General features: G+C 47.1%; 6 protein-coding genes across 6 annotated transcripts; 2 read left to right on the top strand and 4 right to left on the bottom strand.

Moving 5' to 3' along the window:
- Window positions 1-175: 175 nt before the first annotated feature.
- On the bottom strand, window positions 176-1383 carry TGAM01_v204267 (protein phosphatase type 1 complex subunit Hex2/Reg1; the record flags this gene model as incomplete). The annotated part of the gene is made up of 3 exons (XM_018808560.1): window positions 176-515; window positions 565-1196; window positions 1252-1383. 3 exons carry the CDS (start codon window positions 1381-1383, stop codon window positions 176-178), a joined length of 1104 nt encoding a protein of 367 aa, XP_018658216.1.
- Window positions 1384-6426: 5043 nt separating this feature from the next.
- TGAM01_v204265 (hypothetical protein) lies at window positions 6427-7820 on the bottom strand (the record flags this gene model as incomplete). The annotated part of the gene is made up of 3 exons (XM_024549380.1): window positions 6427-7584; window positions 7650-7673; window positions 7755-7820. 3 exons carry the CDS (start codon window positions 7818-7820, stop codon window positions 6427-6429), a joined length of 1248 nt encoding a protein of 415 aa, XP_024405844.1.
- Window positions 7821-8326: 506 nt separating this feature from the next.
- TGAM01_v204264 (hypothetical protein) lies at window positions 8327-11555 on the bottom strand (the record flags this gene model as incomplete). Its single annotated transcript, XM_024549379.1, has 3 exons — window positions 8327-9517; window positions 9576-10884; window positions 10948-11555. 3 exons carry the CDS (start codon window positions 11553-11555, stop codon window positions 8327-8329), a joined length of 3108 nt encoding a protein of 1035 aa, XP_024405843.1.
- Window positions 11556-14787: 3232 nt separating this feature from the next.
- Window positions 14788-15759, top strand: TGAM01_v204263 (hypothetical protein; the record flags this gene model as incomplete). Its single annotated transcript, XM_018808556.1, has 1 exon — window positions 14788-15759. The coding sequence occupies one exon, from the start codon at window positions 14788-14790 to the stop codon at window positions 15757-15759; it is 972 nt and encodes a 323-aa protein (XP_018658212.1).
- Window positions 15760-16171: 412 nt separating this feature from the next.
- On the bottom strand, window positions 16172-17882 carry TGAM01_v204262 (hypothetical protein; the record flags this gene model as incomplete). The annotated part of the gene is made up of 5 exons (XM_024549378.1): window positions 16172-17053; window positions 17103-17403; window positions 17465-17623; window positions 17681-17768; window positions 17828-17882. The coding sequence occupies 5 exons, from the start codon at window positions 17880-17882 to the stop codon at window positions 16172-16174; spliced, it is 1485 nt and encodes a 494-aa protein (XP_024405842.1).
- A 1479-nt stretch (window positions 17883-19361) lies between these two features.
- TGAM01_v204261 (hypothetical protein) lies at window positions 19362-20533 on the top strand (the record flags this gene model as incomplete). Its single annotated transcript, XM_018808554.1, has 3 exons — window positions 19362-19542; window positions 19686-19926; window positions 19993-20533. The coding sequence occupies 3 exons, from the start codon at window positions 19362-19364 to the stop codon at window positions 20531-20533; spliced, it is 963 nt and encodes a 320-aa protein (XP_018658210.1).
- Between the last annotated feature and the right edge of the window lie 40 nt (window positions 20534-20573).

Raw genomic sequence — 20573 nt, 5'->3', positions numbered from 1 at the left:
GGACAGTGCTGTGTTCTGGAATATGCTTTGAGCACAAAACAGCAGCTAGCTCCACCAAAGAAGCCTCTTGAATTACAAAAATTGCTCTTCGAATACTCTCAATTCCATCTGATGTGTATCTTTGAGTGGTAGTGTCTCTATAAGTGTTCTAAGACCATCACTATTTAATCAAATTCTACTCAAATTCTACTTTGAAGCGAACCTCCTTTGACTCTGGCTGGATGGAAATATTTCTCGTAAAGCTTTTGCCGAAGTGGCGTCCATGCTTGAGGTTTCCCCCCTGCTGGAAGTTTGGGCGAGAGGTTTTGTTCGCAGCTTCATCCAATCCGAGCTGCCCACTAATTGTTACCTGTCGATCAGCTTTCTCGACTTTTGAAGTAGCGGTGCGTTTGGTGGTTTCTATTTTCCGAGCACTCTTTTGTTTGTACCACTCTGAATAGTCCGTCAGCTCATACAGCGCAACAGGCTGAGGCTGTAGTGGGCCATAGAGCCATGTGACATCTTCATCTTTCGACCTGCAATTATGAGCATCATCCAGCCCTTAGGCGTCCATAGTGAACTAACCAATTAATATGAGTTGGTGAAATCGTAGGTAAATTGTGTCTGAATTTAGTCCAGGATCTCCATGCAGCGTTTTCTAGGCGAGCTGCATTTTCGTAGTTTGTCCTCTGTGATTGCACGTGTCTCCAGGATTGGTGGAGGTCTTCTTCCTGCCACACATGGGATAAGTAGTCTACATGCCGCTCAGGTTGCAATTTTATATCATTGTCGTCTTCTGTTCTGTCATAGGCATCCAGAGGAGGGCTTTGTGGCTTATGTCGACTACCGACCACTCGACGTCGAGGTACGTGGTCAGCCGCCTCAAGCCCGGTGCTATGGGCTGTCGGCGTTGGTTGCAGTGTCTGGTCTTGATCTGAGACTTCTAGGGAAGATAGTAACGGTGTGGAGAATACTTGTTGACCTAGTCGAGAGCGTGACAATTTGTGAAAAGAGCCTTCGAATAGAGACCGCATGCGTCGTTGTTGCTTCTTCACCAGCAAGCAAGAAATGACGACGCTTAACGCAACGAATGTGATGAGATTAAATGCAGAGCCTGTATGATCATTAGAAGGCCAGGATGGCAGTTGTCGACGACGAACCGGAGGTGGTCCCAAAGAGTCGGGCTGCAGATCACACCCCGCGGGCTCCCAGTCGAGCTTTCAAGCTCATCGTTAGTGTTTCACATACGACCTCAGCTTTATATGCGCTTACTGATTGACAAAACTCTATGAAATCCTTTCTGGCCGTCCATTTGGCCAGCTCAGTGGCCTTTTTTGTGTCTGCAGAACCGGTGAACGTCGGCCAAAGCGTCACAATCGCGATGAGAAGAGGAGCTGCAACCATGACGTGGCTCCAGAAGCCCGCTTTCATGTTCTTCAAACTCGCCACCGCTCTACATAAAGTTTCAACCCAAGTAGCAGCTTTGAGTTGAGAAGATAAGAAACTCATTGACAACGTGAGGTGAGAAGTGTCTGAGCTTGTAGCTGGTACCGGCTCGTCTTGGCTTTGCGCTATAATGCATGTATGTGCTTGGCTCTGGCTGCCGCCAGCAGTATCCGTAGATGGCGTGGTTGTCGACATCCCTCTAGCATATGTCGTGAAAGATAAAACGACTACCGACGGTTACCAGGCATGTAGAGTGGCAGACAAGCTTCAACAAACTGTGTTCATACATCACCGTCTCCGAATGGCGGTAGGCAGCCTTACGGACGGCCGCGCCCCACGCAATAAGTGCCTTGCCGTGCGCAGTCTGTCATTATTGGCTGCCTGCAGCGCATTTCGCTGGACTTCGCCTTGCTGGGGCTTTCTCCTACAATGATGACGTTCGACCTTAATACCGGAATTGACGCTGCTAAACAACTTGAATCAATTATCCTAGTCAAGACGAGAATAGGTGTCTCACTCTATCCTTAGGCTGGGAGGTGTGGCTGCAAATTCGCGATCTGAAACAATAATAGTCCAAAATCCTGCTTGTAGACAGTAGCGACAGCCAATCTCTGATTGGCCTACTCAGCTACCAATATCCGGAATTGCATTCCTTATAGCATTGCATATTCTATTGTACGTCATTCTCAATTCTCGGTATAAAGGGTAACCCCAAGAACATCCGGCTCACCGTTCATCGTCGGCTTTTAGCCTACAGGCTAAATGGATCGTCAACGCTTCAATTACCAATTACCCCAGACGCACAAAAGGAAGACTGCCATAGTGAGTTTTCTCCGCCCATTTCTGCTTTAGCGGCCCCGTTGCTGCCCCGTTGCTTTCTCTACCATGTATTCATGTTGTGGCACTCACATTGTCGGCCTGCATGATGACGATAACTATTCTGTCTGAGATGCTATTGTTAAATATCCGAAGCGGGGGAGATGAATGCTACACACAGCTCTCGGAATGTTTGTGCCGCCGGTTAGGCTGATATCCTTGTATGTAATCAAGGTAGACGATCGCTCGGGGATGCGGAGGATCATACACGAAGTTATTACTGGTTACATCCGATGCAGGTCCCAGGAAAACCGTGTTTCTTACCAACAACTGGGGACGAGAACTGACGATGATATTAGGCTATTTAACGTTGTCAAAAGCATTCAAAGGAAATACGCTCTTATATATCACTACCAACGCTGTTATATTTTTGCGACTCTTCTTTCGCCTGAGTGATCGGTCTTGGATGAGTGTGAATCGTCAGCCTACTCGTGTAAGCTGCACTTACAGAAGCAGATAGACCACATCATGCGTTTGATCGCCTTAATCTCGAGCTTTGCTGTAGCGCTAAACGCTGCTTCGCTACATCCTAAATCCGACTTCAAATATCTTGTCACGTTTGGAGATAGCTACACTGATAATGGTCGGCTTAGCTACTATGGAGGCCATAATGATCAGCCGCCACCGCCAGGAGTTATGCAGCCGGAGTCCAACGCCACTGCTAGTGGAGGTTTAACGTGGGCGCAATATGTCAAAGGCAGCACTGGCGCAACTCTTTACGACTACGCCATCTCTGGTGCTACATGCGATAATAACAATGTAGCAAGATGGGCATCTTTTCTCAATGCAAACTTTCCTTCAATCATTACCGATGAAATCCCATCATTCAAGAGGGATCGAAAGACGGCTTTATACCGTGGCGTAACTGCAGCAAACACCGTATACTCCCTTTGGATAGGAACAAACGATCTCAGCTTTACCGGAATCCTCAGTGACTCTCAAGTGGCAGGAACAACTATTTCAACATACATTGACTGCCTGTGGGCGACATTTGATGCCATTTATGCAGCAGGTGGTCGACGCTTCGTGTTACTCAATCTGAATGCCCTTCAGCTGGTGGGACTGTATCGTCCTCAATCTGACGGAGGCGCAGGCGACAACCAATTCTGGCAAAACAAGACATTATATAACCAGACAGAGTACGCCCAAAAGATGCTCGAGTATACTGCATCATCAAACACTATTATCGACTATGGCGTCCCATTCCATCTCCTCGTCAAAAATCGCTGGCCGGGAGCCAAGATTTCAATATTTGACATTCACACCCTCATTACCGACATCTACAACAACCCCAAGGGATATTTGGAGTCGCCGCACAACGTCAAAGGATTTTACCACCATTGCGATGTGAACGGTGCGAATTGCAAAGATGGACCAGGTTCACTCGATTCGTATCTATGGTATGTACTGCGGCCCACGCCGAAGGATAGACACTGACGTCGACAATAGGTACGATGAGCTCCATCCTTCAAATAAGACAGGTTAGTAAAGCTACACGTCATGACAATAGTTGCTTGAGCAACTCATTTACTGAGAAGGTACTGACTGAAGATTTTTAGACTCTATTATTGCCCGGGAATTTGTTAAGGTTGTCGCGGGAGACTCCAAGTTTGGCACGTCTTGGGGTCATTGATGTACAGATTATGAAAGAGTTGCAAAGATAGCGGCTTAGGCACTAATGATTATGACACACATGAATTGAATGCTGTTACGATTAGCTGCGCCAACCTGTTCATTCGTTCTTACGCTTCAAGTTAATGGAAAACGTGTCCAGAGCACGCATCAGGGAAATACAGGCATATTGAACGACCTCTGGAATCAAGCTAATACCAGTGCTTTTGTCTCCGATTAAATTTTATAAGGGCAGCATCAAGTAAGTATTAGAGGCAAGCTAATGAAGGATAGTCATCGCGGTTGATGAGCTACCCATTACCGACAAACTCCGAGTCCTCGACCCTCCTGAGACGCGTATCATACAGGCAGCGCGAGTTCGTGACTGCGGACGCAACTTCACTTGTGGAGCGACTACCGAAAGGCGATATCATCAAGACACCGTGAGACGATTCTAGTCACCGAGCGAAAATCTACCAAATGCTCGGCGAGCACCCTCGACTGGTGAAGTGTCGAAATTGGGATCCTGTACAACATGCAATGATAATGGAGCACATGCCACATGGTGCGTTCCCCATAAACAAAACTCCAAATAGGCAAAGAGAGCAATAACGTGTAATGAAGATGGTAAGGTAGAATTTGGTTAAGTCGGGGCAAAATCGAGTGATGTCCATTAAGTATTCTAACAACTTCTTACTCCCAAGATAGAAACCACGGCTACCGACGATTTAATAACTCAACGTAGTCTCAGATCAAACCGGGGTCAGTCTCCCTAAAAGTCTTCGTTGGTTTGCCCATTCCTACCTGAAGACCTTTTCACCTGTGACTCCCGAGCAACATGTCGCGTGAGAAGTCCAGCCGTTACGAAAGTCAGTGCACTGACCAACTCTGGGATCAGACCTAGAATGACACGGATAGCGAGAGAGCCGGTCTGAGGGTTCAGATTCATGTCTTTCGTGACCAGCGCGATGAGGGAATAGATGACTCTAATGCCACTGAAAATATCCGACACAAGGACAGCCCAGAGAAGCTATTGCTAGATTAGAAAACTGAAGTCTTTGCATACATATTCAACAAGACTTACTTTGGTTCCTGCAGCAGTGATAGTTCTTGGCATTGGGGATTTGGCAGGACGAGCCAGTATCCAGACTGATACAATGGCGATAATAGCCCAAGCGAGAGTCAAAAGTGACATGCCAGTTCTCACCGAAGAAGCATTTTTGGAAGCTTTGGAAGCGTCCACAGGCTTGTCATCAGTAGACTGCAGGCTCGACGCACCAGAAGCTACAATAGCGACTCCGGTAGTGACAAGGATGTGGAACAAAATGATAACAGTCCATTTGAGCTTCCTAGACATTGGGTCGCAGTAATAGTTTCTCCTATTAGTATCCATTAGTATGCAAGATTGGACGACGGCATTTAGGGAATGGAACAGTACGCTTCATGCAGAATGCCAGATGCAGCAAGAAGAAGAGGAGACAAGCCAACGCTTGAGATAATGCCTGCTGATGTATTGCCAGACAGATCCATGGCGCTTCCAATTACACGCAACGAACAGAAGGCAAACTGATAAAGCCATCCAAGCAATCCAGCGCGGCCATGTTTGAACAGGACGTATAGAGTCGGGATGCTAAGAGTAGCATAGATGATCAGCTCGGCGGTCGATAACGCGGTCATGGTGCTTCCGAGAGCCTTCAGGCACTTGGTCAAGCTATATTGACTTCGAATTCGATTGACACTGGACAGTAGAGTGAAAATTGGCTCTTAGTTTCTGTCGTACACTGCGGTAAGGGATGCGAAGTTTGCTTCTGCCGGAAAGACGACTGCGGCCAACACAATTGGAGAATGAGCTCAAAAGACTGATAGTGGAAATGGTAGAGAGGTGGCTGGAAAGATTTAATTTGAGAGAAGAGTGAAGGAAAGAGAGTTATTGTAGGTGACTCTGATGCTTTATATGTCCAAACGGTGATCTGTTTCTGGCTTGGAGAGCGTCAACAGAGCAAGGCGGTAATGCCATCCATCTAGCGTCTAAGCCCCTAACGCCTCATCCCTTTTGAGGCCTCCAGCCGCCGTCCAATTGAAGCTATCTCCATTCTTGACGCAGTTTTATTCTGTTGGAAAAATATCTACTCAACAGCTTGACTCCTGGAAAGAGATGGCGGGCCTGCGACGAACCGACCAGAGGCGCAGGATTCGGAAAAGCGGGACCTAAACGATACCGAGAAGCGAGACCGAGAAACGAGCAAGGGTTAAAAATGGCGGTAGGATTTAGAGCGACAAGCGACAACTGATAGTGTTTTCATGGAGATGGTGAAAAAAGAGACAGTCTTGGTTTCTAGTTGTTCCATTGTCTTATCCGATGTGGTCTGTGTTCAAAAATCCGGTTCAAAAGGCAGTAGATCCGCCTAGTCTGAAGCCAGCCAAGTTCATGACAGCAGCAGACATTAATATGGTGTTCTCTTCTTCTTATAACCCCAGCCGAAATAATCGTGACGAAATAGGCCCTCCACAACATCACTTTTCACTGCCATTCACCGCGGATTGTTGACCACGATCGCGGAGAACCTGTAGCGGCCACGCCATCATGCCATGCCACTCGCTTCTGAGGCTGCCGTTGATGGCTTCGATCTCCTTTTCTGGGTAATTACTTATCCACCATATCCTGTCGAGGTGACATAGCAAAGCGAAGTAGTGGGCGAGGATAACCATAGCACGCGGATTTAGCATTTCGATCAAGGTGATGAAACGATCATGCAAGATAATGGGAAAAATTGTAACTCTTCGAGCAGTTTTCACGAAATCTTCTCCTGCTTCCTTTGCTGCCGCGACCGATGCAATGTACGCAACCGCTGTTGTATATGCCTCATTATCGGTATCATTCTCAGACTGGTCAGCATTTGCAGGCAACAAGTGAGCAAACCGAGCACGATTAGCTTCCGAATAGATGACCTCTGGATCGGTGAAAGGGGCAGCCCCCCTGGCCATGATACCGAAAGATGTGTCAGAGTCTTCACCGATCATGCGCAGTCCGACCGAAGCGACATTTCTGGCCCCCCTGCACATCTGAAGCCATTCTGTCGGTGGCTTATATGGTACATTGGCGTTGGTCGGTTGAACCCATCGCTCTCTGAGACTAGCGAAAGCATCAAAGATGAGAACAATGGAAGTGAAGCTGGCCCCATTGGCAGTATGATGGTCCATAGAGCCAAGTGCCTGGCGGTGGTTCCGCAAGGCGGCCTCAAAATATCTTGCCCGGTATGCAAATAGCTCGTCCTTTCCAATGCCGACCTGAGAGTTGCTGAATACCATGTAGAGGAGAGTGATGGAGAAGATGGCGGTGAGTAGAGGTTCATAGTCAAGAGCAATCTTGGGGACGTCGTGAGCCCAAATCCTGAGATTTATAGGATCGTAGGCGCCTGGCAGCGTCTGACAGACCTCGGTGGTCCACAGGTGAAGCAACCGGAGTTCTAGATAGCGACGATCACGGCTTTCTGCCGACATTAAAGGCACCGACTCCTCGAAATGTTTGTCATCATGGGTAGCGGTTTGGCTCGTTGCTGTTCCTGTCTGATGCAATACCGGTTCGGTAGCGCTATTGTCATCTGGCTGCGAGGCCTTCCAGCGGTTTGTTCTGTCATACAGACAGTTTACTTGGTGGCGGGTGCAGGATTTCTGGATCCATTGTTAGACCTTCCGACATGTGCGAATGGACGACGTGAAATGGGGCATGTACGAACACACTTTGGCTTGGTTTCATCGCACTGTAATTATACAAGGCATTGGGGTCAGTTATTGTGAGATGGCCGTTGAGAAGCAAGCTCAAGATGCTACGGGGACGTTACCTTGACGCGGCGAGCTCTGCAGCGAGCGCAGCCAGTCTTCGATTTAGTGTGATAAAGCCGGGGCATGGCGATGGAATATACGCCGCGAGACTCCTATCAGCTTTTCATAATGGACAATTAAAGATAGCATTTATGGTTCCCGTAGCTTTTGATTCTTTTCCATCAAGCAAAAGGAGTTATGAGGAGACGATTGAAGTGCTGCGCCTTAGAACATGAAGCCAGCGCCTTAGATCACGTGGACTGAGAGAGCGACGGCACTGATACATGTATTGTTTGGACGGTTGGTATGAAATAGCAGCAATTTGTGACAAGCTATCTTATTAAAGGTGCGCCGATGGCCATCTCAATGTATTTTTACGTACCTGGGCACATGTATTATTCATCTTAGATACCTCCATGTATGTTGCATGCACATATCTACTTCATACAAGAGCTTAGACAAACCGTCGGCGCTCTTACGACCAATATATTCTGGCTAACGGAAATTCTTTACTAACAGGCGTGCGCCAGTCTAAGTTGTCCAGTCTCGCTTCAAAATGCAACTAATTTTATAATTAACAACTCTAATACTATCAATAAATAATGACCTGAGGAAGATGTGGCTCGGGCTCAGCGTATAGATCCCTCAAACATGGCCAGCAAATTCGCTCATCTCCTACGATGACTGCGCTATGTCCTTTTCCTTGCTGAACTAAAATAGACGCCGCAGCTAGACGCGCTGCCCAGTTTTTTTTCGCGCGGAAGATCCCAATACAGGGTGGCGGATCAATCAGCTCTTCCCAAGAGTCTATAGAGACTTTATCCCCATGATTCTCGGCCGTTGCTGCTGCCAAACAGCCATGTTCATGCTGACTACAGCAAAACTTCTCAATGACATCAGGGCAGCTCTTTTCCATGTCGATAACATCAATATCCGCCACCCAATTGCCTTTATCTTGCACCGACACAACTGACTCGAGAAGGAAGATTTCTTGATCAATTTCTCCAGTATTTTGCCAGTCCAGCGGCATCTTCCAAGTGGTGAATGACAAATGCAACGACGTTCCACCAAAGCTGTCTGTACTCTTGCCGTCAAAAGGTCGGTGCTCCACCAGTGTGGGCTCATGGCCAACTGCACGGATACGAGGTTCAAGGGGAGAGACCATTAGCACCATTCCTGAATGACCGATATTACCAACCAAATGGCGAATTTGAGTTCCTTTAGTGTGGGAACTGGGATCGGAGAGAATAATGCCTGCTACAAAAATTGAATCTTCTGAACACAGCGCGATAACTTCATTTAATTGATCAGGATCTATGTCAAAGCATCCAGATTCGAACATTGCAATGCAGGAAAATGAGGCTGCGCGAGTCATCGCGGCCAAATATTCCGTAACGGGTGTTTTGGCGACATCTCTTGCGGTCCTTATGCCAAAGGGGTTGTTTAAAAGAGCTTGCATGGGTGGAGGTAACCATTTTGCTTTCAGTAGATTCTGTTCCACGAGCCGCAATGAAACTGTTGCCATTGGCAAATCTCGATACAAGAGGCTAACGACCTCTAGTATACGTAACGACATAAGCCATGATGTTGACTCATCGCAAGCGCTGCTCAATAGGTGAAAGCAGCCAGTAGTATCGTCTTGAATTTTGCTCTCGCCAGCAACATCTTGGTGAAGCGTCAAATTGGAATCTTGATAAGATTTTTCTTGTGCTGGTTCATCTATTGGAGCCTTTCGTTTGACCCCAGCATGAGAGTTGACATTCTTTACAACCAAATCATCAGTCTGCTTTGTCGATTAGTTTGAGTTCTTTAATCAAGCTTATTTTCTTCTAGACACTCACAAAGACAGATCCCTTCAGGTATTGGATGACGTGGTGTGGTTTAGGTTTTTGTTTGAGCCATGCAAGTCCTTGTTCTAGTGGGGCTTTGGATAGTGCGGCAATTTTCATGAGATTAACAAAGTAAGCAGACCCGAAGCTGCTATACTTGCTCGATACCACCCATAGTTGAAAGTTAGATCGCTGTGCATGTCGCATAGATGGGACGCACGTAAACTCAATAGGTGATAGTGCGCTGAAAATTCGAGGCGGCCTATCCCACCGATATGCTTGCTGCTCTCGTCTTTTGATTGCGTATAGCATCTCGTTCTTATCATAGATAACATAGCAAATATCTCCCATCTGCTCAATCTCTTGGCGTCTTTTTTCCAGCATTGCAGTAGCAGTGCTTTTCTCTTCTTCAATGCGAGGATGAAGCCATCGGACATGTCTCTTTTGCATAGCATGTGAAGAACTAACAGTAGTCCGGAGCCCAAGGTGGGCTTCGATCGGAACAATCGTGGCCCATTCACTGTAACTGTCTCGCTGGTTCAGTTGCCCCGTGTATGATATGATCGCTTCATTAGCCTCGAGATTCAACTGGGACGCGATACCACGCAGATATTCGAGGCCGCGGTCGACATCAGTGGCACTAGTGAAAGCCGACATGACATATGGGTTACATAGCCCAAAGAACGGACAACGCATGGCCCTATCATCAGGCCCGAGAAGTTTGGTGGCTCGCCTCCAGCCGTATTTAATTAACTGTCCAGCCTCTTTGCGATTATTATCGTTAATAGTGGAGGCGACATCACAAAGCCGAATCAGCCACGACAGCTCTGTCCGTTGAGCATCGTCACCGTGGATTAGTATCTTCTGCAGTTGCTGAAACCAAGCAACAGCGTTGTCAAAATTGGAATACGATACTTCCCATTGCCGGAATATGACTCCGAGTGTCAGAAGCCATAACTGATGGATATTCACCCGACTTTGGTTGTCATTGCTCCTAACCAAAATAGGATCTCCATAATATCGCAAATGTGACAGGGCGAGAGACCATTTGGTGAAATTGTCCGACGGACCTTTGTATTCAAGGCCTACGCTGAGTATACCAACGTTAGGAAAGAGCCTATCATGGAAGGGTATCTTCTTTGCTTCCTGCTGGAAGACTAGAAGGTCGGGATAAATATGCCAAGAATGTATTGCTAGTAGAATGGCGCGATCAGATACCTCTTGAGGTAGGTTGTTCAGAAGTCTCTCTACAACTTCCATGGATCGAATCCATGCCATTGTTACTTTCTCAAACGTTGATCCTGTGGTTGAATATGGTATCCTTATATTGTCCATGATCAATTTAAGTTGAATATGCTGCAACCCCATTGCAATATTCGCTCACCTCTGCCATGAGCGAACGCTTACGTCCCAGTTAGCCAATTCTGCTCTGCTGATATCTTGCTTCGCAGCGGCTAAAGAGTGGGGATGCACTATCCTATTGCTTTCTGTTTGAGCATAAATATTCCTCTTTCGTTGTTCAATGAGCTCAGCCCAGATAGAAGTCGCTGTTTTTGCATCCCAGGCATTGGAGAGCATGCATGCCAAGAGGAGAATACAGATTGATGCCGGTCCTGAGGTAGCAGCAGCCCATATTGAGGTGCAATCAGCACCTATAAAGGCACGGAATGGGCCATCGTTCTCAGTGCCCTCTGGATTGATGCCAGGACGAGATAGAATCTCACATACGCGGGTACCGTATGCCTGGAGAAGCTTTGGTGTGTCTGGAAGGATCTGGTGAAATAGAAAGCCCAATTTACAGGCTGTGGCGTGAATTGCACCACTTTCGGCTTCTTGTTTCCTTTTGGTTGTCAACGCTGAACCAACAGCGAGATATTCCGGGGATGGATGACAACGGAAAACGGAAAAATCAACGTTTACATTGAGAAGCGCGACTGTATTCTCATTTGCCACCGATACCAACGAATTTGCAATCTTTCCAAGAGAGGCCATCACGTAGGAGGTGAACTCAACAAGCCTTGGTGATGAACATATGGAAACAATGTTGTAGCCTTCTACCAATCTTGGCAAGATTAGGTATATTTATATGCACACAAAAGTAGCAGATGCTAATACATACATATAAATCACATTCTACAGACAACACGGCATAGCGAATAGCAGTCTATGTTGCCACACCGATGCAATCTACCCCGCGTTTGGTACATGTACCTTAGGTAGCAAGATTTCAGCCCAATGCCTATCTGCCTTTTCTCCAGGTTTGTATTTATACCTACTGACGAGGCAAAGCGCCAAGAGTGCCTAGCGAGGCGATGCTCGCCATGTTCCGAATTGCTATTGGACTTATGCACCCTAGATAAGCAGCCCATATGCATTAGCACTATTGTATTGACTGTCGGTCGGAAGGGATAGGCGTTTTCTGGCCTGGCGAGCCTTGAATCCTCGAGGCAAATACAAAATGTACATGCAGATGCGGCTGGCGCAAAATCTGAAGCAGGCTTTCGCAAAACTTGAAGATTACATGTATGCGAAACATCCTTCTATTTATGTCCTAGACTACTACAAAGAGTAATTAAATATTTCTTTATTCTTTACTTCTTTATTGTTTTCCTATATTTGTGTCTATGCCAAGAGACCTTACCCCGTTACCAGTTTGATGTTCCTGCTTTTTCTACGCCTCTTATCATGGTTGAACATGGGTATATAATTCTAGAGTCAATTTTAGTTAACAGGAAAGACCAATAAAAATAATATTGAATATAGGAATTTGCAAATCCTATACTCATGTCATCGTTTTATCAGCAATGGTTCAGTTGGATGGAATGACGGCACTACCAACTCAACAGCTATCTGGGTCTTTCTCGCCGCCGCCTCGACACTGTAAAGCTCCCTATCGTGCACTGTGACCGCCGTGGCCTCAGCCCACGGGCCTCTTCTATGGTAGCATCGTTGAGATGGACAGCATACAAAATCTACCGCTTTTCTTTTTTCTTTCTCTTTTTTTTCTCTTTCGTGTATACTGCATTCCAAGTTCCCAAACGCCGTGATAGAGAAATGCTATTAACTAAAAAAAAGAAGTGTCGACCGGGAAACTCAATCATCAGAGGTTGCCGAATCTGATATCATCTTGGTGCTGTCTCGTCTTTCACGGTCGCGGTCACCGGAATCTATGGCCAATTGATGAGAAATCATGTATATACGGCGCTCCAAAATGCTTTCGTCTTTGAATGACCGACTTTGTGTGGTATTTGGCTCTCTAGGTCAACCGCCTACATGTATGCTGTAGCGGCCGCAGCGTATCTTTACCGGCACATTAGCATTACACGATGACGCACGATTGCAAATCCGGACCGATACATGGGCTTGTTGGTGGAGATTACATACCAAATCCAGAGTAAATAGGACTTTCACTGATCCGTTGTCGTGGCTACGAGATGTTTATCGCCGAGTACTTTGCGAAGAGTTAAACTCCATCAAAATTTGTGCTATTTGTTGGTCTAAAGCCTGCTCTCAATCCACAAAGCAACGAATGTCTCAATACCATGTAGCTGTACTGAGAAATTGACGTATATTGTGGACTACAATATGCTACCAGTATATCAAGAAAGGTTTTAAATGTAGACTTAGTATGCACAATCGCCATTGAACTACCGTTGTAACAGTTATAAGAATCTAGTTTATTTGGTTAGGTTAGCAGAGCTAAGAAACCAAAGTTGTGTTCCACCAATTTCCCCAACATAGCGATGGACTAGAGAATTGGGAATAATGCGAGTGAACTCATATAGAAGCTCCGGGCGAAGTGATATGTACATGCGTTGGCATCTCGTTATCCATGGTCCCTTGTGAATTAACTATTTGAACTATTGTTGTTAAAGTAATATAATGTTCATTTTAATTCCTTTCATCACATGCTAGAAGACTTAATATCTACATGTAGACAGCAGTGGTGTTCTTGTGCACGCAAAGCACAAAAGGGGAGCTCCAGCGTAAAGAGTGACGAAGCGGAAAACCTAATAAGGGAAAAAGAAAAAAAAGGAAAACAACATGAGAAAAAGGATTCAGGGTTCAGAAGATTTAAATTTATGAGTATATATACATGTAGCTACCTCCAGAGGTGTGCCTCCAGATACTCATTCGTTGCAATGTCAAACAAATTGTCGTTGTCTGGTACACAGACATATGTAGGTAGGTACCTAACTAAACGGGGCGCCACGAAGCAAAAGTGGAAAATATATTTTGTATCTTCTCCTGTGGCGCCAAAGACCCCGATAGAAATTAGATTTTCTTGCGTTACTAGTTGTTTACTGCCCGATATTCACTCTCACCCATCACGTAGGCCTTTACTATAGCTAGGATTCCTCCACTATAACTCGAACACACGCACATCAGTCCACTCGCGCAAGTTCGTTATTTGCCATTGCTCTCAGGCCTGGTACTTCAAGAATAATTTGGTTGATAGTAATGGTATATATAGCCTTCAGCCACTCGAAAGCCACAAGTATCACCGTGGCGACGGGAGAACAAACGGATTTGCTTTAACTTCCATATAGACACAGACGCTGTGGTATTCGGTGAAACCCAAAAGAATGGCTTGATGAGGCTTTACGAGGGCTCTATGAGGCCTAATGAATACATAATTGGCTTTGTGAGGTAAAGGTTGTTTGGTACCAGTATGGAAGGACTAGATACAGGTACACAACAATCGGCGGCTCAGCAACATTAGGAGAAGTTGCTTGAACAAACCTTTTTGGTGTCCGCCCGCCTACTTTTTATTCTCAAGCCGAATCAAGGTTTTCCAAAGTTTGATATGTATTGTAGTGTATGTGAATTGTGAATAAAGGCACTACCTAGAGAGTGAGTACATACTGAGTGGATGCAAGACTTGGGATGAAGTTTGTTCGTGGCCCACCAACCTCAGCCCAAACTCACTTTTCAACGCCACGGCTCCATATGTTGACAAGAAATCTCTTTATTTACTTATATATTACGCTCTTTTCTCCTGACTCTCGTCTCTTCTTTTCTCTCATACATCATCTTATTCCGCAAGCCTTTCGATCCCAGCTGCAAGCCTTCACACTGCACCGCATCCAAAGACTTTGACAGCCATCCATCACCGACACCATCGACAACTATCGTCGACCAAGACTTTCTTCCCCACGTCTTTCCGTCAGTCCAGATGCCATCCCGCGTTGTCCTCAGCGGAAGAATCGAGAAGAAGGGGAAAATGAGTTCCCTCCCCAAACATTCAGCCCTGCTGAACATGCCCATCGATCTCATCCGTGAGATCACCACCCACCTGTCCCCCGCGGACAACATCATCCTCGCCACAACCTGCCGAGCAGTTCGCAACTGTGCAGGTCAAGGCCAATTCCCGCCCGCCGACACCGAGGAGAACCGAGAGGAGCGGTTCGAATACCTCGCCGGCATGAGTCGAGACATGCCCGACCACTGGGTCTGCGAGGAGTGCATGCGATACCATCGCATCGACACCGCCGACACGCCAGCTGACAGCCGCCCGAATTGCCCCCTGGCAGACTTGTACGGGCGATACAACCAGCCATTGCAGCTGGCCCCCGCCGACGAGTACGAGCTGGGTAGACGCCACGTCCAGCTGGCGCTCAAGTACACCCGGATGGGCGACTCCCTCACGCCCAGCCACCGCCAGTACCTCGGGCGTCTCACCGCGGCCCGGCAGTTTTCGCTCTCCTACCCCTGGGAGAAGAAGGTGACCGTCGCCGCCAAGGTCGCCCCGCGGATCGTCGACGGCCGGTTCCTGCTGCGGACCATCTGCGAGTACCGCCATCCCTCGCGGCAGATCACCAGGGACCTCATCGCCAGCGAGTCCATCTGCCGGCACCAGCAGTTCTTCCCCCTGGAGGACGGGGCCTGGACCAACAGCTCCCTCCACCAGGACCTGCGCCAGTTCCCCCGCGCGGTGGACAACTCCTTCGAGTCGCCGGGAAAGGAGGTGCACGGCCACTGCCCTCACTGCTACACGGACTTTTCCGTGACCACCACGGCGAGGAGCGTCCGGATTTCGGTCTGGATGGACCTGGGCACCGAGAGCTCGCCCCTCGATCCCGTCTGGCGCTCGTTTGTACACAACGTCGAATTCCCTCCCATCGAGGAGGTCGAGTACATTGAGCCTGGTCGAGTCCGCGAGCTATACAGCAGCGGCGAGAAGGAGGAGGAGTAGGCAGCGGAAGAACTGCGAGGGCTTAGCCTGGTTCGAGATTGTTATTCTGGTAAGTTGCTTTCTTCCTATACCTTCTGTTGTTTGATATATGATATACTAACAAGAGAGAAGATTAGAAAAGGACTTGAAAGAAATGTTTGCTTTTCCGACTATAGGGAGCATTCAAGATACCCCTCAAGAAACCTTTGGATCGTTTTCGACAGTTTCGAGACGCGACACGACATCATGATTTTGATTGGGAGTCATTGTACGATACATGAGTGAGACGGATAGAAATGGAATGAAGATGGTTTTCTACAGTTTGACGTCGTGATAAAACATCATTGCATGGGTTGCCAGCCATTATACTACATGACCAGGACAATTAGGAATAAAATAAAGTTGTTCATGACCAAGATATATCTTCCTCGTCTCAAATGAATCCAAGTACATCGCGCTTCCTATGTGCCAACACAATCCACTCGTAAATCTCCGAAAAGTCGCTAATATCGCTGGCATCCTCCTCACCTTCGGGCTTGTACTTTTTCAGATTATCAATCGCCCAAATCATTTCCTTTGTGAGCGGCGGCGGAATTCTCCCCTGCCCAGTCAAAGTTCCCAAGCCAGACCATTTGAAGAACCCCTGCAGCCATTCGTGAGTTTCGCCATTTTCCCAGGTGATGTCGTGGAATTTGCGGTGTTCCCGGGACCTCTCTTTCTCTCTTTCGTCCTCCCAGGCTTGTTGTTCGGCTAACGGCGGAAGCGGGACTGGGTTTCGATTGGCAAATAGGCGAGCGAGGGCGATGGCTTGATATTCGAAGCTTCGGAATGTTAACACCCGCGGCAGTCCCACGATGCCCAGGTTTGGGAAGTCTTGGAAGAATGTATGCCAGTAGCTCTTCACCAACTTTCCCTTTTTGTCGTCATACAGCGGTTGTCCATTCTTCTTGGCATCCCAGAAGGGATATGATGGCTTATATCCGGTACAGTATATCACTGTATCAATGTCATCCAGATAAGTGCCGTCTTCGAAGAGAATTCTACCAGAAGGTAGATATTCGGATACAATAGGCTTCCACTCAATCCCCTTGGATGGTGAATCTCCCTCCCACCACGCCTTTGATCTCCTGGACTGGTAAACGGGAAGCTGAGCAGTCGAGACCAGCTCCCGGCTTACGTCTGTTCCCGAAGCAGAGTTGCCAATCACAAGTACCTTTTGTGACTTGTATGATTTGGCCGTTCTATATGTCTTAGAGTGGACCACGCGGCCAGGGAATTTTTCAATGTACTCGTTCAGACCCTTGACATTGGGAATCTAAGATAGTCAGCATCCATTTTAGCAGGCTGCCAGTGAGAGCACTTACTGTTGGCACAGAGTAGTGGCCATTTGCCAGAATCACGGCGTCGAATGTTTCTTCCCACCAGAGATCGGCGTCTTGAAGAGCATCGTGTTTTCTGAGAGTCAATTTCCACTGACTGGAACCATTTGACGGATGCTGAATCTTGGAGACATCTTCGACGGTGGTGTTGAGCTCCAAGAACGTATCCGTCTTGTGTAACGCAAAGTAGTTTTCTATGTATTGGCGAGGAATATGATGTGGAGCAAACGGTCCATATGCAAAACGGCAATCTGAAAATGACATGGCGATTTCAGGCACGTTTGTTCTTGCGACCCCTCTGTTAGCATACGGACGCTATATGTTGACGAAGACACTTAAACACTTACGTCAAGACATCATAGATGGGCGTCTGGGAGAATCGCTCCTGTTTATTTGGTGGTAAGACAGCAGGCAGGCTTTTTGGAATTTCCAAAGGAGGGTCAAGTTCAGCTGGCGTTGCTCCTGGTCGCCCAAGCAGGCTGGGTTGAGTTGCAGCATCGTAAATCCTGAAGCAGTATGAGAATCCCCGTAAGACGCTGTGTTACAATGGAAATGATTCTTACCATGTTCCTCCTGCGCTCTCTCTTCTCTCAAAAACTCGAATTACGTCAAACGCTTCTTCAGCCTTCAAAGCTGCCGCCGTTATCGCTCCTGAATGCGGGCATTAGTAAATTGTTGTCAGCTTGGATGCTTAGCCCCATTCTAGCTACCTGCAGCTCCAGCCCCAATGACCGCAACGGATTTGATTTGGTTCCCTCCTCCCATTGTATCTGAACTTCATCAATTTGAAGATGGTTTATATATCATGGGGGAAAATTGATATGAGGGAGATTCGAAATGGGAAGCAATGATAAACATCGATATCTTGCGATACCATGCAACTATCACGTGCGGTTGGATGTCGTGATCGACTTGGGAGATGGCACGATGCTAGCTTTATATGTCAGCTTTCTTCCATCAGCAAATAGGTGCATAAAACGCGTTATCTCAGAGCATCTTGAGAGGCCAGAGAAGTCGCAATGGCAAAATCACGACTTTGCAAAAACAAGCTGTCCGCCTCACCCACCCAGAGACACACTCAGACTTTAAGTTACATGCAGGGAGGAATAGTTGATGACTTAAATAGCACGTCGGCGAGCGTTTCTCCGAAGCGCGGATATAGCTTCATCTTAGCTTGTTTGAAGATGCATCCATCCCCGAAAATGTAAGCAAATGAGTCGCTAGCACAAACTACTACTTGTATTTATTGATATCACGGAGAGAAGTTTATTTAGTTACTGCTGTGCGGTAAAATGTGCAAGCCCGAGCATTTCCCAAATCTGGTAGCAACAACTACCGATTTAGATCATCGGAATAAAGCCGTCCCCACAACACTCCGCTATAGTAAGTCGTAAGTCATACAGCATACTAACACCAGTCGCGCCCCGTCTCTTCAAAAACTCCAGTAGTATACTACTATCCGTATTAGATAAAGACTATGGTTATTATTCCCAGTTACTAGGCCAGATAGTAAAGACATTAAATACTGCAAGACGCTGACACCGCTGACTCGCACGCTTTGTCAGATTCGTGCAGTCTGAGACAACTTTCTGGAGATGTACCAAGTTTCATCGTAAGCGTACACAATATTACTGTACAACTTCTTGCTTTACCAGCTTCGCATTACTTACAAATGAATATCTATAGTAACAGGACAGTATTCTTTATATCAAGTGTGAAGTTTCGCAGCCTTATATCTTCATATCCGTATTCTATTACAATCTTCCCTCTCAATGCCGGAGTAAAGCATCTCTCCCGGTTAGTCGCGTTTATGTCTGAACCAGTGTCCCCACAGCTCTAATAGCGATCGATCTCAGATGCCGCACGAACAACCATGTGAATGCCAATATGCATCTAAAATTATAACTATATAGCCAAGCTTATCTTTATACCTTCGCTTAGGAGGAAATGAAATGAAATGGTGATTGATGAGCTCAATGCTTGATAAAAGAGACTATCTGGTGACCCTAGTCACTTGCTTACTCACAACCACCACTCCATACCAGTGGTCTGAGCACCAATCTCATATCGCCGGCACCCTGAACCTTAAATAATGCCAAGATCACCCATCATCAACGCGTTACCCCTATATCTCATCTAATATTCTCATTCTCATCTGGTGGCTGTCCATCTATTGAACAATGATATGATCTTAGAGACGCGCTACTTCCCTAAATATACCGCGGTCTTCGTAATATTATCGCGATGAAAGCGTCTGCCTGTCTTGCGGCCATTATTCCGGCGCTGGTCGCCCAAGCCGCTCGCATCGTCCAATCCAACGACGATGGCTGGGCCGAACTGTATCTTCGCTCTTTCAATGATGCGCTGAATGAGGCTGGTCACGACGTTGTTCTATCCGCGCCAGCAGATAATCAGTCTGGAACCGGTACGTGCTTCTCATATTGCTACGCGCAATCTTTACCACATCTGTAATTACATGTATATGTAGCTGTATACCCTTCATACATCACATATGTCTATCTCGGAATTCTGTCACGTAACTGGCAATTAATTGGTCGCTTAAACCAGGCTCTAGCGATTCACCTCCGGTACCCCGAACGCTGCCCTGCGAATACGATTCATGTATCGGCAACGGCAATACCACTGGCCATAATGATACACGGCCTGACCTCAACTGGGTCAATTCCTTTCCTGTAACTGCCATGAAATATGGCATCAACACTTTCGGACCTCAGCTGTGGAACGGCTCTGCTCCCGAATTTGCCGTCGCGGGACCTAATGTCGGCACCAATGTCTTTGTCCAACTACCGTAATGTCTCCCAATTTCGTTGTAGCACACAGAGAATTACAAGCTGACACTGCGTAACCTGAGCAGATTCAGCGGCACAGTTTCTGCTGCTGCATATGCCGCTCATGGCGCCGGCATTCCCTCAATAGCCTTTTCTGCGGCTTCAACCGGCCGCCTTGCATTTGATACTGATCCAGTACCTCTTCGCAGCAGCCTCTACGGTCAACTCGCCGCACAGTTGACCAACAAGATCATCTCTTCTGGAGCTCCATATCTCCCTCCGGATGTCTTTCTCAACGTTAACTTCCCTAAAGTTGAAGGCAGTTGCACTGACCTTTCTGACTTCAAATGGGTCCTTACCCGGATCAACCCTGGTTACTTTTCACCCCCAGATGTCAGCTTCTGTGGTGTTGAGCGACTGCCTACCGAGCTGTCCGTAATCACACATGGTGGATGCCTCATCTCTGTCAGTGTTGCAAATGCCAAAGACAAAACTACTGCGCCGACGGATAGTCAGGCTGTTGTGCTTGATAAACTACGCGATATGCTGAGCTGCTTACCAAGCTCAGTGAAATTCATGAAGTTTTCAGATCAGCTAATAGTTCAAAACTATAAAGAATGGTCATAGCGGAGGTAGTAACTATGTAACCGCATGGTCTGTATACACA

The sequence above is a fragment of the Trichoderma gamsii genome (genome assembly GCF_001481775.2).
Source record: "Trichoderma gamsii strain T6085 chromosome Unknown Scaffold_12.2, whole genome shotgun sequence".
NCBI classification, from domain to species: Eukaryota; Fungi; Ascomycota; class Sordariomycetes; order Hypocreales; family Hypocreaceae; genus Trichoderma; species Trichoderma gamsii.
Note: the sequence above shows the minus strand (reverse complement) of the source record. Positions and strands in the feature narration are given on the sequence as shown.